At 37.5% G+C, this 15,291-nt stretch overlaps 2 protein-coding genes across 2 annotated transcripts; one reads left to right on the top strand and one right to left on the bottom strand.

Moving 5' to 3' along the window:
• Positions 1-348: 348 nt before the first annotated feature.
• Positions 349-3,095, top strand: LOC124638157 (N(6)-adenine-specific methyltransferase METTL4). The gene is made up of 5 exons (XM_047175041.1): positions 349-680; positions 906-1,141; positions 1,296-1,424; positions 2,435-2,775; positions 2,930-3,095. The coding sequence occupies exons 1-5, from the start codon at positions 480-482 to the stop codon at positions 3,067-3,069; spliced, it is 1,047 nt and encodes a 348-aa protein (XP_047030997.1). The 5' UTR covers positions 349-479; the 3' UTR covers positions 3,070-3,095.
• Positions 3,096-3,533: 438 nt separating this feature from the next.
• Positions 3,534-14,272, bottom strand: LOC124638411 (UDP-glucose 4-epimerase-like). The gene is made up of 8 exons (XM_047175367.1): positions 14,117-14,272; positions 7,685-7,941; positions 7,303-7,416; positions 5,824-6,000; positions 4,708-4,888; positions 4,469-4,557; positions 3,956-4,148; positions 3,534-3,695 (listed from the first exon to the last, which is right to left on the bottom strand). The coding sequence occupies exons 2-8, from the start codon at positions 7,922-7,924 to the stop codon at positions 3,598-3,600; spliced, it is 1,092 nt and encodes a 363-aa protein (XP_047031323.1). The 5' UTR covers positions 7,925-7,941; positions 14,117-14,272; the 3' UTR covers positions 3,534-3,597.
• Positions 14,273-15,291: the final 1,019 nt, after the last annotated feature.

Here is a 15,291-nt window from a genome sequence, read left to right as displayed (position 1 = left end):
CAATAACACTTTATTTACTTAAAGCTGGCTCAATAAATTAGATTTCAAGTTCCGTCGGAAATTTTTGGTTTAAGGCTAAAACAACTTTGAAACAATTTGGGTTAATATGTTCTAGCTTAAAACGTTTACAAGAAACTACTACCAATTTGAACAAATAGCCTACTTCTGGCAACTTTTTAATTGACGTATTTTGTGATTGTCATTTTTTAAGAGTGCAAGACAAAGACCGAGCTAGTAGATTTTTGTGGGTGTGAGCTAGACAACCAGAAACATAGAGAAATGTCAGAGTGAACGTGTCTTTTTGACGTGAAATATTTTCTTATTGTTTTTTTTTTATAGCTTTTCAGCTGATTTCAGCTGATCGACACTGAAAAGTCGTTTCAACATTAATTGAAGTTTATTTTATAAGCTCTATAATTTCTGTTAAATTGTGTAATTCGATGAGCTGAATTGAAGAAACATTGACAAATCGAACAAGCATGGCAGTAATTCATAATAATCCTGATTACTATTTGATTGATCACAGAGATTTTATAACAAATATTTATAGAAACGCTAAAATTGATGAGAATGAATCGTTTTCATTTAGTATGTTAAAAAAACTTTTTTCTATTATAAATGTTGAGAAGAATCAAAGCAATAGGAAGAGGTCTCATAACTCTGACGATTTTCATAAAGAGGTATATTAACAAGAATTTTATGATCATTTATTGATATCTTGACTTTTATTAGTCAAATGAAGCAGAGAGTTTTATGTTTATAAGATGATCATTCAAATCAATTATAAGATGATCATTCAAATCCAATCGATTGTGCTTGCGTTTCTTACATTAAAATTATAAGCATGCATTTGTCTGATAACTGATGTGTGATTCTAGCATAATGATGTTATATCGTATTTTCAGACATTAACAGTAAAAGAAAAATATGAAAGTTTTATTCAAAAAGTGCCTTTGGGAATTAAAGAAGCTCTTATTAAGAAATACAAACTATTAGAGACGTCGGAAGTAAGAGATCTTTCCAAACAACTATTTGAAGCAACAGTTTTTGACTTCAACAACATTAAAGGTGGTAACAATGCTGAGACATCTATCAAATGTAGCATAAAAGACAATAATTTCTTGATACCACCTAATTCAAGGTATTGTTCTAGTAAAAGTAAGCAAAATTTCTTAATTTTCAAACTTGTTACTTCATAGAATAAACTGTAAGACAGTTTTTAAACAACATAATATAATAATAACTAATTAAATTGGTTATATTAAAGCTCATGCTTGATTTATTTACATTTACAGGTTCTTCTGTGGTTGTGTAAAAGAGCAATGTTTAAAATTAGAAGGCCTCAAGTTTGACATTGTGGTAGCCGACCCCCCCTGGTGGAACAAGTATATAAGAAGGCTGAAGAGTGCTAATGACAAGTTGAGGTAAGAATTTCATACAAGACTAGAATATTATCAAGGTAATGTTTGGTAGGGCACGCCACCATCGTGGCGGTAAGTCCCCTCTTTGAGGAGTGGCTCGGGAGGAGTCACGGCGCCCTCACGTACCGCATGACGCAGGTCCTCACCGGACACGGTTGTTTCGGGAGGTACCTGCACCGCATCGGTCGTGAGGAGGCGCCCGGGTGTCACCATTGTGCGGACAGCCCCGAGGACACGGTGGACCACACAGTCCAGGTGTGCCCCGCATGGGAAGGGCACCGCCGGGTCCTCGTCGAGGCTTTGGGCGGCGGCGACCTCGCGTCCGGCCCTGGTTCAGGCCATGGTCCGGGGCGAGAGGGAATGGGATGCCGTCGCCTCCTTCTGCGAAGCGGTCATGCTCGAGAAGGAGGAGGCGGAACGCCAGAGAGTTCGCACCTCTCATCCCGGCCGCCGCGCTGGACCAGGTAGACACCATGGGCGCCGGGTGTCGCGAGATGACTCCCGGCCACCGTAGGCGTGGGTCTGTGGGCGGTGAGTTCGGGTGGCTCATCGTCCCTCTGTCTACTTAGACGACAGACCCGTGTCGACGGCGCGCGTTCTTCCACGCGCTCCTCAAAGAGATGTCAGCAACCCCAGCGGGGCCCAGCAGGGCCAAGGCCTGCCGGGGCTGCGGGTTGTTCGAAAGAGATACCGCGGCCCTGGTACATAAAAGGCCTATGACGGAACACGACGGTTTTTAGTCAGTAAGAGTCTGACACTCCCTCACCGCTGCTAACCCACAGCGGGAGGGGTCATTTGATGATTTTTGACGTCAGAAAAAAAAAAAGGTAATGTTTGGTCCCTTAGATGGTAAATTAGATAGTATTCATAATTCTTCTGATGAACATTATAAGATGTACTCCTATTTAAAAGTTCTCTCTAAACGGCTCAAGTACAACAAGTGGCCCATACTCTGGCAGGGAGTCAAGCTAAGTTCTTCAATTTAATTTCTATTGGTATAATATCTGTTTCAGCTACTCAATGATGTATAATGAAGACATAGCAGCAATACCTGTAAAAAACCTTCTTTCAGAAAACTGTTTAGTGGTTGTATGGTGTACAAATGCTCCCAGCAATATTGCCGCAGTCAAAAACATAATATTTCCCAAATGGGGGGTTGAGTATATTGCCACTTGGTACTGGCTGAAAGTGACGGTAGATTTGCAGCCCATATGCGGCTTTGGCTCAGGTAGTAAGAAGCAGCCATATGAAAGAATTATTTTGGGAAAAGTTGGGGAAGTGAAGGAGGTACCAGATGCTCATTTAGTGGTCAGTGTGCCTAGTGCATTGCATTCCCATAAACCACCATTATTAGGTAAGAGATTCGATAATTTTAAAGATATGTGTTTCTTATACTGTACTTAGCTTCCATAATACAGATAACTTGAAATAAATACAGCAGTTTAATAGACTAGCATGTTCCATTAATATCTTAATTTAATAATTTATAAAATATTTTACCTTTCCAGATCTTTTATCTCCTCTTGTGAAGACAGAAAACCCACAGGCTTTAGAATTATTTGCAAGGTACCTCTTGCCAAATACAACCAGTGTTGGTTATGAGCCATTGAAATGGCAACATGAGTCACTGTATGAGAAAGTATCATGACGGGAATAAAAATACAGATAGACAAAGGTATGACTTTCATTCATTGAAACCTACTGAACTATTGGACACTGGGCATACCTATCCCAGAAATTGGTGGGTATAATTACAAAAAATTGCAGGGCAAAAAATGTACTCAATTGGAATATCTCTGAAGCTTTGTCATTTTTCAAAATTGATTTTTATCCATGAATGGTAGGTGTTTTACATTTTTCCACCCACTATAAAGCTTAAATATGTGACCTTGAGGACTGAAGGTCTAGAAGCTTTATAATATCGGATTTTGAGGTTCCATTTTGAAATTATTATTTACACAGGGTTCCAACAATCCGTTCCTTGCTTCCTTATTCCATACATATATTTCTGCCATCAACTAATTACCACCAATAATTTTGGTACTCACAGCAAGTGTCCATTAAGAAAAAACTCGCATAAACTCTTTAGGCAGGTAAATAAAACAATAACTCTAAATAGTAGGTATACTTATTTAATAAAGCGCTATAAATAATATGGATCAGTACAAAATGCACGTTAACTGTTGCCGTTCACGTTGACGATGACGCTGGTCTTCTTGCACTTCTTCGGGTAGCCGTCAGGGTTCATTGTTTGCCATCGCCAGAAGTCAGTGCCTGGAAAAGTATAGTTTTTAGATTATAGTACTTTACTGCACATAGGTTAGTATGTAGGTACAGAGCGTGCTTAACCCAGAGTTGGGATCTCTGGTCGAAAATTAATGTTTTGACATACATATTCAGAATACGTGACCTTAAAGTTTTTTTGGCATCTACTCTATTTTTTATTTATTTTGCTTCTCTATACAACCAGTGGCCCTTTCTGGTGCTTTGCAATCCAATGAGTCCTAAAGAATAGTCCACATGTCGATACTTACACATCTCCTCAATAGTCAGCTTAGTGGACCAGCCCAGCTCCTCCCTAGCGAGCGTGGCGTCCGCCCACATGGCTGTGATGTCTCCCAGTCTTCTGGCCACGTACTTCAGAGGAATCTTGGTGTTGGTTACCTTTTCGAAAACCTCCACTAGTTCTTTAACTGATACTCCTCTGCCGGTGCCCAAGTTGTATACCTAGAAATAAGAATCGTTAATAACTGGTGTATAATAGTATAGGCATTTATACACTACAGGCATATGAAGTTCAGATATTGGGAACAGGATTTCAGACCCACGTTTCAACGGGCGCCACGGTCAAATTAAACGGACGGAACCCCCAAAAATATCCCCTTCAATTATTTATTTATTTAATAGTTCATTTACAATTACACAATAATCTTGGTATCCATAATTTATTATGTCTCGTATCTGCAACCACTTTAGATAAGTGAAAAAAGGGGTTTGTACACTATCCCTTTAAAACGTATATGTTATTAAGAGCTCTCGATCCTTACCTTAAGCCTAATATGACTGCTGCTTAGTAAGTTCAGAGCTGCGACGTGACCACTCGCGAGATCCATCACGTGAATGTAATCCCGAATACCTGTACGACAAGAAATGATAATGAGCATAAAACTACATTTCAACGAAGACCTAAAGCTTTTTAGCATCAATACCAATTTGTCCAATTTAAAAGGAAGTTTAATAGCACTACCGTAGAGTTACAGAATTCCACTTCGAAAAACCAGCTTACCTGTTCCATCAGGAGTGTTATAATCGTTTCCGAAGACTGTGAGCACCGGTTTCTTCCCAAGGGCCACTTGTGCCATGAACGGCATAAGGTTTGTGAACTCCTTGGTCGGATCCTCGCCGATCAGACCTGAGGGGTGAGCGCCTACTGGGTTGAAGTAGCGGAGAGATATTATGTTCCATTTCTGGGGAATAAAAATAAAATGGGATTAGTAAAATGTTATCGTAGCCTAGATTGAGGTACATTTTATGTCTTCATCTACTACCTAAATAAGTACAGTGAGTTGAAAAGATAGATAGAAAAAAATCATGGATTATAAGTCCACATATTATCCATTTAAATGAATCCAATATACCTATATAACAACAAATCTCAAAAAGTCCTCATATTTTTTTAGGATAATCACAAATTATAATTTGCGGTAGATTAATTAGCACATTGATGAATGCATTAAAATGTGGCATTTAGTACGATATAAGATTGGAATTATGTAAATCGTTCGCGGATGATACAATTCCTTGGCGATCGACCTTGGCATTCATAGAAGTAGTAGGCCAACCAGACCGGTATTGGATCACTGACCAGTCTGACCATTTAGAAAGCGTGCTCATTTACAACCCGGCAATTTATCTACTAGAGAAGAACGAGTATTTCGCTCAAAGTTCGATGTTCTTTCATTTTCATTCGCATAAAATTTGGGTCTTTTAGTACATTTTTTTGCTATCTTTCGATATGAGTCTCAAGTTACACGGTAAGTTCACTTATCATTACGATCAATTTTATTGGCAAAAAAATCACGACTATGTATTAATATGATTGCGTTTATCATACACGATGTAATGATAAACGGTTCTTGGAAATGTGTTATGCGGTCAACATTTTGCGGTGAAAGAATTATAATGTATGAATCGAATATTCATAAATCTAAATACAAATTCACAAAAGATGACCCCACTAAAAAGTTTGTCATTCTCCATTTATTTTCTGTTATAAATGGGAGGAAGAAGTGGAACAAACTTCCCAGTGCATACCTACGTATCTTATAAAATTGCAAAATTTCTTAAATCAACAGCAGTTCTTCTATAAGATTTAAACAGTTACAAAAGAGTTGGTATTTACCTCATCAGCAGCACTAAGGTCTTTGAGCATCTCCTCAATAAAATACTTGGTTCTTCCATATACATTGGTGATGCTGCCAGTAGGGTGAGACTCTGTGATGGGCAGGTATTCTGGCTCGCCATACACCGTGCACGATGAAGAAAACACCATTTGGTAGCAGTTGTGTGATCGCATTATCTGAAAAAGCATATTTTTTGGTAACAACTAAAATATGGCAACATTGTTGCAGGACTTAGGATTACCTTTCAGGTAATGAACATACATTCACTCAGGTAGGTACAAGCGTGGCTGTTATCTTTGGACTTTTGACACTTAAAATTACTGGGCCACATTTCTACTTATGCCTATCCTCCGAGGAAATAGGTGTGGTTTCTGGAATGACCAATACATGTAGGTAATATGCTGCCCAAAAAACAGAGACATGGTCTATAAATGAAGACTTCTAACATCTTAGCACAATAGCAACAGAGGTGTCAGTATTCGTTCCGGGTAACGGTACGTTTCATAATATTTTATGGAGCATTGGTAACGGCTCGCGACCGGTTCCTTAGATAAACCTAGGTTAGGCTCCGTCTTACAAGCCGGAAAAGATAAAATTCAAAACAACAATGAGCAATAAGCATAGGTACAAGTACAGTTTCGGATATAATAAGCCTGTACGCAGAAAGTAAGGCTCCAGAATATACGAACTTATTAAAGAACGTCGCGTCGAGTGCAATACTGTTTATGGAATACGGTTTAATATTTTTTTGTGTTGAAAATTGTAGTTCGGATTATGGCCAGTGTGCATAAACGCTAGCACTATAATAGTATTACATAGGTATATTGGTAAAAACAAAAGTGTTTACGAAATTGATAGGATCTAGCAACTGATACATATTATTTTACATATCGGCCTAATTGATATTGTCATGTCCTGCGATTAAAAAAAAACATTAGCTAGGTACTTTTAATTCGGTGAGATAATCATTATTTCTGAAAATCAGAACTTATGTTACGTTATCAATTTAGAAATCCGTATCAATTTAAAATATCTGTATTTACATTCACTGATTGTGATCTCTAAGCAAATTACGCGTTCTAATCATTGATTGCTAATTGAACGTTTTGAGGTAATGAGTGCAACCATTATTTTACCATAGATATTATAAGTTCGTGTTGAAGTGAGCCTTCATGATATGCCACTGGGTCCATCTCGCTGTTCAGCCTCGCTTCTAACCTTGCAAGACTTGTTCTACAGCACATTGCTAAGGGTCAGTTACATCATTGCTTGTATGAAAAATACCTAGCCATTTTATTCTGATTCTGATGAAGTTGTAGTTACACCTACATACATGTTTTTACATACAGATAGGTAAAAGACTCAGCTGTGCCGTTGGTATAGTCAAACTGTCTGGACTTGCCTCAGCCTTTAAAATACCGGTCAAAACATTATCTTTCCATTTCTCATACTTTAATGATGGACTTATTGTATCTTACCTCCAATAAGTTGAGCATGCCAAGTAAATTGTTCTGGTAGTACAGCAGAGGTTGTTGCATGGACTCTCCCACGGCTTTCAGCGCTGCGAAGTGGATCACGCAGTCTATTGGGTGCTGGAAATGAAGTTCATGATTATTATTTAGAAGATAGGAAGTCTGCAATGTATAAGTACAGGTAAAAGTATGTGTGCTTAGTTACAATGGCCTAGATGATATGATGATAATGTAGGACTGCTTAAAATAACTATTTAGAAAATAGATGCATCCCTAACTACAAAGGTAGTTGAACATCCCTCGCATCTTGTTCTCTCACCCTTCGGAAAACTTTAGAAGGTTTAATAGATTGAAACTCAAAAAGAAGTTACAAAGTTACAAAAATTACCTTATCAAATATATCATTTATTTGTGGCTTATCCAACAAATCAGCCTTATAAAAGCTGATCTTCTTGCCGGTGATTTCTTCTGCCCTCTGCAAAGCCGGTGATCCGTCGTCATCGCCTACCGCGTTTGCGAAATTGTCGATGGCCACGACATCATGGCCGGCATTGAGGAGGTCCACCACGCAGTGGCTGCCGATGTAGCCAGCACCACCAGTCACCAGTATTGTCTTGAATCGTGGCATATTTTCTGTTTTTTATTCTAGAAAGAAAAAACAAAAATGTGTCTTCAATACTGATTTTTAGGTGCGAAAGGGAAAGGATTGCCATATAAAAGTATGTTGGTACTTAGTATGGAAAGATGATATTAGGAGTTGTATTATAGGTAAACAGGTAGCTAATGATATAGGTATGTTGACTATGAATGCGTTATTAAATTAGATTATAAAATTACGACCCATTGACATTGATCTCAATATAACACGCACTCTAGGTCTTGTTATGGACATCGACAGGTGGCCACAAATTGAATTTATCCCGTAAGGAATTTATTGGCGACGTTTACGACATCGAAATATAGTGATAAACTAGTACCTACTTAAAAGACATTCCACATAGACAGTATTTAGTTTTAGGAATCTTTATTGCTAATTGGAAAAATAATCTACATAGGTACCTATACTTAGGGCCAGCCTTTTTTTTTTTTTTTCCGACGTCAAAAATCATCAAATGACCCCTCCCGCTGTGGGTTAGCAGCGGTGAGGGAGTGTCAGACTCTTACTGACTAAAAACCGTCGTGTTCCGTCATAGGCCTTTTATGTACCAGGGCCGCGGTATCTCTTTCGAACAACCCGCAGCCCCGGCAGGCCTTGGCCCTGCTGGGCCCCGCTGACTTAGGGCCAGCCTTCAGCATTAATTTGGAACATCCAATTTATATTCGCGCGTCTATCTATCGAAATTCAATTGCAATTTGCATCCACGTTCCTAACCGTCCCCAAAACAAAAGGTTCCTGTAACGTTAGTGAAAAACAATGAGCCATTAGCCATCTGTGTTCGTGAGCTGATCAAGAACATCCTAACTTACGTAGGTCACGTGTCTGACGTCCGATTGTCTGGTATTTGTCTGGTGTAATTAACGATTTATTAAGGTCGAATAATTATTTGCGATTGCTGATCGTTAATCGAACACGGCCATATAGGAAGGCTTTTAGTATTTTCCTTGTAAGTTTTGCTAACTTAAATTAAGGCCATTTGTGGAAGATGTCCTGGATAGAGCGAAGTGGAAGAAGATACGGAAAGTGGACCCCGTCACAATACGGGTTAAACGCAAAGAAGAAGAAGAAGAATTAAGTCCTGCGTCATATTTTCTTTTTTTTAACCATTCTAGACTCTTTATTTTCTATTTTAAAAATATGCGAGTTGAGTTTCTAAATGATGGTCGTAATAATCGTCGCAAAAATCTTGTCACAATGGGACAGAGTTAAAACTTAAAACAATTAAATAGGATTGCTTAACTATTAGCTAGGAGCTTCTTTCACAACTGTAATGCCAAGCCTAGGTAGTAACAACTTTATCTAATTCATTTTGATGCAATATTCAGCGTCAAAACCATCGTATTTAGAGGCTTAGCCTTCATTTGTTTTGTTTAGTCAAGACTACACGCCGAGTTCCATTCTATCCCTTGAGAGCCATATATATTTTAATAGAAAAAGTAGAACTTGTAGATACAGGATTACTATAATCCTTCTTGGCAGTCCGGTAAAAAGGAAATGGTTTAAACTTAAGAATAGATAACTTAGATAAGAACCTATAGTTCGGCCATTCAGAGAATGCGTTCCTGACACGTCGCGATTGAACTGACGACGTAACTACATTCATTGATTATTGATATAATAATGTTGTTTTAATGCTCCTCAATTGTTAAAACGGTAAACAACCAGCAAAAATATTTTTATCGTAACTGCAACGCCATTGCAAAGTTACGTCGTCAGTTCAATCGCGACGTGTCAGAAACGCATTCTCTGAATGGCCGAACTATAATTATAATATTAATTTATTATTATATATTAATACCTACCTATTAATAATTAAAGTTGGTTTCTACAGAAATTGGCACTTTTAATTGCTAATTTTATACATGCGTGTAGGCATGATATAATTTTCGAACATGCCTAGGTACAGTTATCTAGTTGTTATCTCAGATAGATAGATATCAAAACTGAACAGAAAGTTTTTGAAAATCATTTTTTAAAGTTGCCTACTTCCACGCCTGCCGTGTCCTACATAATAATTTTTACATATTAATCATAATATACAGGGTGTGTCGTTCATAATCACATTAAATCCTATCGCATATACTTTATGATATTCTATGGCGAATTGTAAAAAAAATAACCTAATCCATTCAGTGGTTTAACCACAGGAGTCATTTTTAGTTTTTATAATTTACAACATCATGTGTAAAGCAGAGATAAAGTTAGGACTATCGAATGATTTGATCAGTCGACAGCTGTCAGTTTTCAAGGGACAATTTCAGTTGTTTGTAATGCCTGACTTTTACATGGTGTAGTTTCGCATATTTTTATTCTATTTATTTTGTTTGAAAAATTCATTTTTTTTATTTTTACGTATTTTTCTTTTTTGTTTGTGTGAATCGACATATATTAACCAGTATATTAACGCATTTGATTTAATGTGATTATGAACGACACACCCGATATAAATAATCCATATCTACATGATATAAGACACGTCTGTGTTTCAATTCAGAAAGGATGTTTTGTGAGAACAGTACGTAATGACGTAAAAAATAATTTAACAGAAATCATGATACCATCAAAAATCGTGATAAAATAATATAAAAGGTTTATCGGTAACATGAATAAGTCGTGCACCCGACGCATGGAGGTTTATCAAAAAGAAGAAGTGAACAATTAAATAGGTAATCAATTACCAATATGCGTGCTGGTAATTTGTAGAAGCTAGTGTTATTTTCCAAGCATCTTTTCCGTATTGACGTCATCTATACCTTCTACCTACAATAAGCCTGAGTTTCATGGGCTCAACTTAGGTATTTATATAATCCAAGGCTCAATTTAACTTTAGCTAAATTTACAAATGCCTGGCAAAGTTACCAGGCTGGATAACTTCTTACAAGTGTATAGTCCTGAGGAGTGTTGTCTAGTTCGATAATGTCGGCAGAGGACTGGATGGGCAATCCCAATAAGCAGGAAAAATTTAAAATAAAATATCTCGATGTTTTCCCCAAAAAACTAAAGGGTCTTTGACTCGTAATTTTCTCGATCATATTCAATGAGTCATTAAAACCACACGGTTCGTCACAATCTTTAAAACCATCAAGAAAGAGCGGGAAAACCTATGGTTAAAGTAATTACTGGCCACGCATACTGCATACAAGGAGCCAGAGGTATTAAGACTCCATGGTTGCTTTGCTCTTTTTACGAGTCCTGGCGCGTAATTGAGTTCATGCACCCCGTTCGCATATAGAAACAGTCTGAAGCTAATGTTATGCGTTTAAATACGGTTGTTTTGCTAATAATCTGATAAGGGAAAACTTCGCAGTTTTACAGTTTTGTACAAAGATCCTGTTAAATTTGACGTGGTGCAAAATTACTGGAAAGCTGAAAAATCGAGAGGAAGATTGCAGTTTTGGGAGTGTCCTGTTCTATTTTTAGGTCAAAAAATCGTGTTTTGTCAGATTTTCATTTGAGTATCCTCATAAAGCTGACAAACATGACTAAATTAACTCGGACACATTTGAAACCAAACACTTTGGTTTGCGTCTTGTGACGCTGATCTCGTTTATTTGCATAATTTATTTAAAACTCAATTTGGCATACGTCTTTTAGGTATGGCAGTCAGATCGTCTTATTTGATGTGACGAATCCGTTAACAACGGTAAGATATAAGAACGGTACGCACCAAGTACGTATACTAAGCAGATCTTCAAGTACTTGTCTACTTAGAGGCAGGTCTTACTAAAACTGCAAATCCATCTATGATCAAATGCTAAGCTTTATGTTAAGCAAAAGAAGCTTTCGAGTTTCTCCAGGCTCACGGTAAGCAAGGAAATATACGAATTAAGCTAAAACCAAAAGCCAGATTTTGAAAAAAACAACCTAATGTTGGAGAATTATAAAAGCGGTCTTGATTGATGCACATGTTTTAGGCCTCGGCCTCGAATTTTGCGGGCAGCGGGGCGGCAGCGGCGGCGGCGCGGGCGGCCACCGAGTGCACCGCTCGTTGCCCGCTCCCGCGCCGCTGTATTCGAGGGCCGGTCCATTTGATTATACGCGTAAGATCCTGCCGCTCCCGCGCCGCCGCCGCTGCCGCCCCGCTGCCCGCAAAATTCGAGGCCGAGGCCTTAGGGTTAATACTCTAACAGGACATACAATCTTAGCAAATAATAAACTAAACATTTGATGGCCCTTCCAAGAACGGGAGAAGGATAAGTTGACGTCTTAACCAGCGTTCACGGCATGAATAATTTATAACACATGTCGAGTTAAGTTCAAGATGTTTCCGTTCAGAGTCAATGCAGTTTTTTTATTACGTGTCCGAGTAATAGTTACATTAACTACCTATATGAAGTCATGAGGATAATCTTTGGTTTTTATAGCGCAGTTCTGTGTAAGCTGCGCCGGGCCGTGAAGCTTGCAAGCGTGAATTGGAAAAACATGAAGGTAAGATACATATCTTCATGATGGAACAAAAAAGAAATTGAAATAGGAAATAGTAAAATATGATGTCTTGGAAACCTTGCATAAATCGTTCTTGTTCTTGTAAAATTCGAATCTTCTCACTTTGGTTTTCTTTTTTATCAAGTTGCAAAGCATCTTCGTATGCCATGTCTTATTGTGGCTGAAGACGACTGCATTATGTAAAAAAAAATGCATAACTTTGTCGATGTTTTATTTATTGTATTTTGTACGCCTGCTCGGAATTGGTGACTGATTGATTACCAATATAGTCCCGTTGTCTCGACTCATCTAATGAGAATTGGCGATTATTTTCCTACTGTGATGCAGTAGGAAAACTTGACTTTGACCTGCCTACTTAGAAAACACTAACATAATCTGTATTACAATGCTAGAAACAAAGATAATATGTGTCCCATCAATTCTAAGTTTCAAATGATTAGCTTAAGCAGCCCGTAGGGGTATTTAGGTAGCCATTTAGACCACACAATTTTGTCCTTTTAACTTGATGTTTTATAAGTTGTCGTAAAAGTTCTGTTTTTCTTACTGCAGACGATAGGTAGGTATCTCTCATAGGACCCGTAATGAATGAATCTAAAATAGAAAACTTGAACTGTTCACCAGCTGCTCCATTCCAATAATCTTCTTTTTGTCAAGTCGACTAGTGCAGGGCCCCGATTCTCCTAAGTTAATAATGTCAAAATCGAATAGAAATCGAATCGCAATATGATCGTAATAGCAGTTTTAACCATATCGGGCATTCTGCTACTAATAAAAGACCAATCGTATTCGATTGACATTTGATTGGTGTGCGATTGGTCTGCTATTTTGATGATTTTGGTCTATACGGTAGTTTACTGTACAATCATTTTGCAATCGTAAATCATTTGCAGACAAAATGATTCATTATTGAATGACAGAAAAGGATAAAAACGTTTATTTCAAAGAAAAAATAGCGGAATGCCACATACGCTTCAATCGTAATCGAGTCGGGATTGGATCTCAGTCGAATCGAGTCGAACGTCAATCGAAGGGCGCTTACGTAAAATTAGGAGAATCGGGCCCCAGGACTGGGCTACTTCTCGTACGCGTTAAACTATAAATTTTAATAGTTTCTCCGCAAATAGACATGCAGGCATATTTAACTCAGTGAGTTAACCGGCTATTGCTAACCAACATTCCATAAGAGTTTATTTAAATTCAATATTTTTTAAAGTGAAGATGCAGAAATAAATAAATTAAGTAACCGCAAATAAAGCCGTTGAGTTATGGCATTAAAATGTTAAGGCATTCGGAGCAACGAAATCGTTCATTACGAGATAATATTTTCACAGTTGTACTAAAAACATTGTCAAATTATTCACCGTTATGTCTAACTTAGTACCTTAGTTGCAAAACTTCACAATTAGGTACACCTACGACCTAAATCACCATAAAATCATTTAGGTAATTGAATTTCCAACACAATGTCAGTCACCCTGTCTGCAAATATTAAGGAACGTAGGTATACCGGCAAAGCGAAATTAATCAAATAAGGAAAACAATTCAATTATCAAACGCTAGATATAAAGTTGGCAGATACATTTCAATAGCAGACAACCAATGACAACATCGCATGGGTGCACGAGAATCCCATCCATCCAACTAACTGTTTTCACAGAAATCGCCGTTCACTTTCGAACACCGTTAGACAAAAAAATAAAAAAATCAAACACTCACCTTTAAATAGTTATTCCCATTAATTGCTTGTTACACTAATTACGACACTATGTTACGTTAAAACTAAGTTAAAGCTAAATAAAGTAAAAATAAAATTAAGCGGCGCGTTCAGTCTTGGGCTGATCGCACGCGCATCTGACGGGTTGAGGGCCGCGGTCGATACTTGGTGTCTTACTTACTACGTCACTGTGTAGTTTGCAACCTGCTTGATTGCAATCACACCGGACTGTATGTCGCTGCGAACATCAGACGCGACGACTACGATGATAAAGATTTCAGACGACAGTAACGTGATAGCTGTGATAACACTGGTCAACAGCATTTTTGGTGCAAAGGTGAAATATATTATTTCTTATAGAATATTTGATACGTAATCGAAGTCCAGAACATAAAGTTGCACTAGCACGTAGGGATTTAGAGATATACTCCTCCTAAAGTACCAAAAACGCGTTTTTTAACGATATTTGACGATTTTTTTGAAGGACAGCAAAATTGTTTTTTAGTTTCTATCTATAGCATTATATAGTACTACTCTTCCCGATTGAAATTCATTTTTATTTCGAACGCTAAGAGTTTAAATTTTCATGAAATATGTATACAGCTACGGTAGTTCGATCTTCCCTACATTTTATTTGGCCTGTTAGTATGAAAAAACTCCACTTTAGTTATAAAATGGTATATATTAGGAAATAAAACTCGCAAAAATATAAATTAAAATGGGGTTAATGCGGGGAAAGTAGTACTATATGATGCTTTAGTTAGAAATTCATATATAATTCTTCTGTCCCCAAAAAATTACATCAAATTTCATAAAAAAACGCGTTTTTGGTACTTTAGGAGGGGTATATCTCTAAATCCCTACGTGCTAGTGCAACTTTATGTTCTGGACTTCGATTACGTGTCAAATATTCTACAAGAAATTGTATATTTCACCTTTGCACCAAAAAAAAACATTTTAATTTGTTGACCAGTGTAATCAGATCGTTTTAAAAAGGACGAACTTAGGTAATTTTAATTCCACCCAAAACAAAAAATGTGAAAGGCTGCCAAGTTCGATAATATGGGAATGCTTCGCCTATAAAACAAATGAGATCTGAATAAGTACCAAGTTCTATACACATACCTCAGTTAAAAATAGTTACTTTTTGATGATGTTACTTGGCAAGTTTTCACAC

The sequence above is a fragment of the Helicoverpa zea genome, chromosome 17, assembly GCF_022581195.2.
Source record: "Helicoverpa zea isolate HzStark_Cry1AcR chromosome 17, ilHelZeax1.1, whole genome shotgun sequence".
In the NCBI taxonomy this organism is placed as follows: Eukaryota; Metazoa; Arthropoda; class Insecta; order Lepidoptera; family Noctuidae; genus Helicoverpa; species Helicoverpa zea.
Note: the sequence above shows the minus strand (reverse complement) of the source record. Positions and strands in the feature narration are given on the sequence as shown.

Excerpts from the sequence above, each read along its gene's own strand:
- LOC124638157 (XM_047175041.1), top strand. The coding sequence starts at position 480 with ATGGCAGTAATTCATAATAATCCTGATTACTATTTGATTGATCACAGA. Across the intron at positions 681-905 it reads CTGACGATTTTCATAAAGAG|ACATTAACAGTAAAAGAAAA; the intron begins GTATATTAACAA and ends TCGTATTTTCAG. Across the intron at positions 1,425-2,434 it reads AGTGCTAATGACAAGTTGAG|CTACTCAATGATGTATAATG; the intron begins GTAAGAATTTCA and ends TATCTGTTTCAG.
- LOC124638411 (XM_047175367.1), bottom strand. The coding sequence starts at position 7,924 with ATGCCACGATTCAAGACAATACTGGTGACTGGTGGTGCTGGCTACATC. Across the intron at positions 7,417-7,684 it reads TAAATGATATATTTGATAAG|CACCCAATAGACTGCGTGAT; the intron begins GTAATTTTTGTA and ends CTTCATTTCCAG. Across the intron at positions 3,696-3,955 it reads GCTGACTATTGAGGAGATGT|GCACTGACTTCTGGCGATGG; the intron begins GTAAGTATCGAC and ends ATACTTTTCCAG.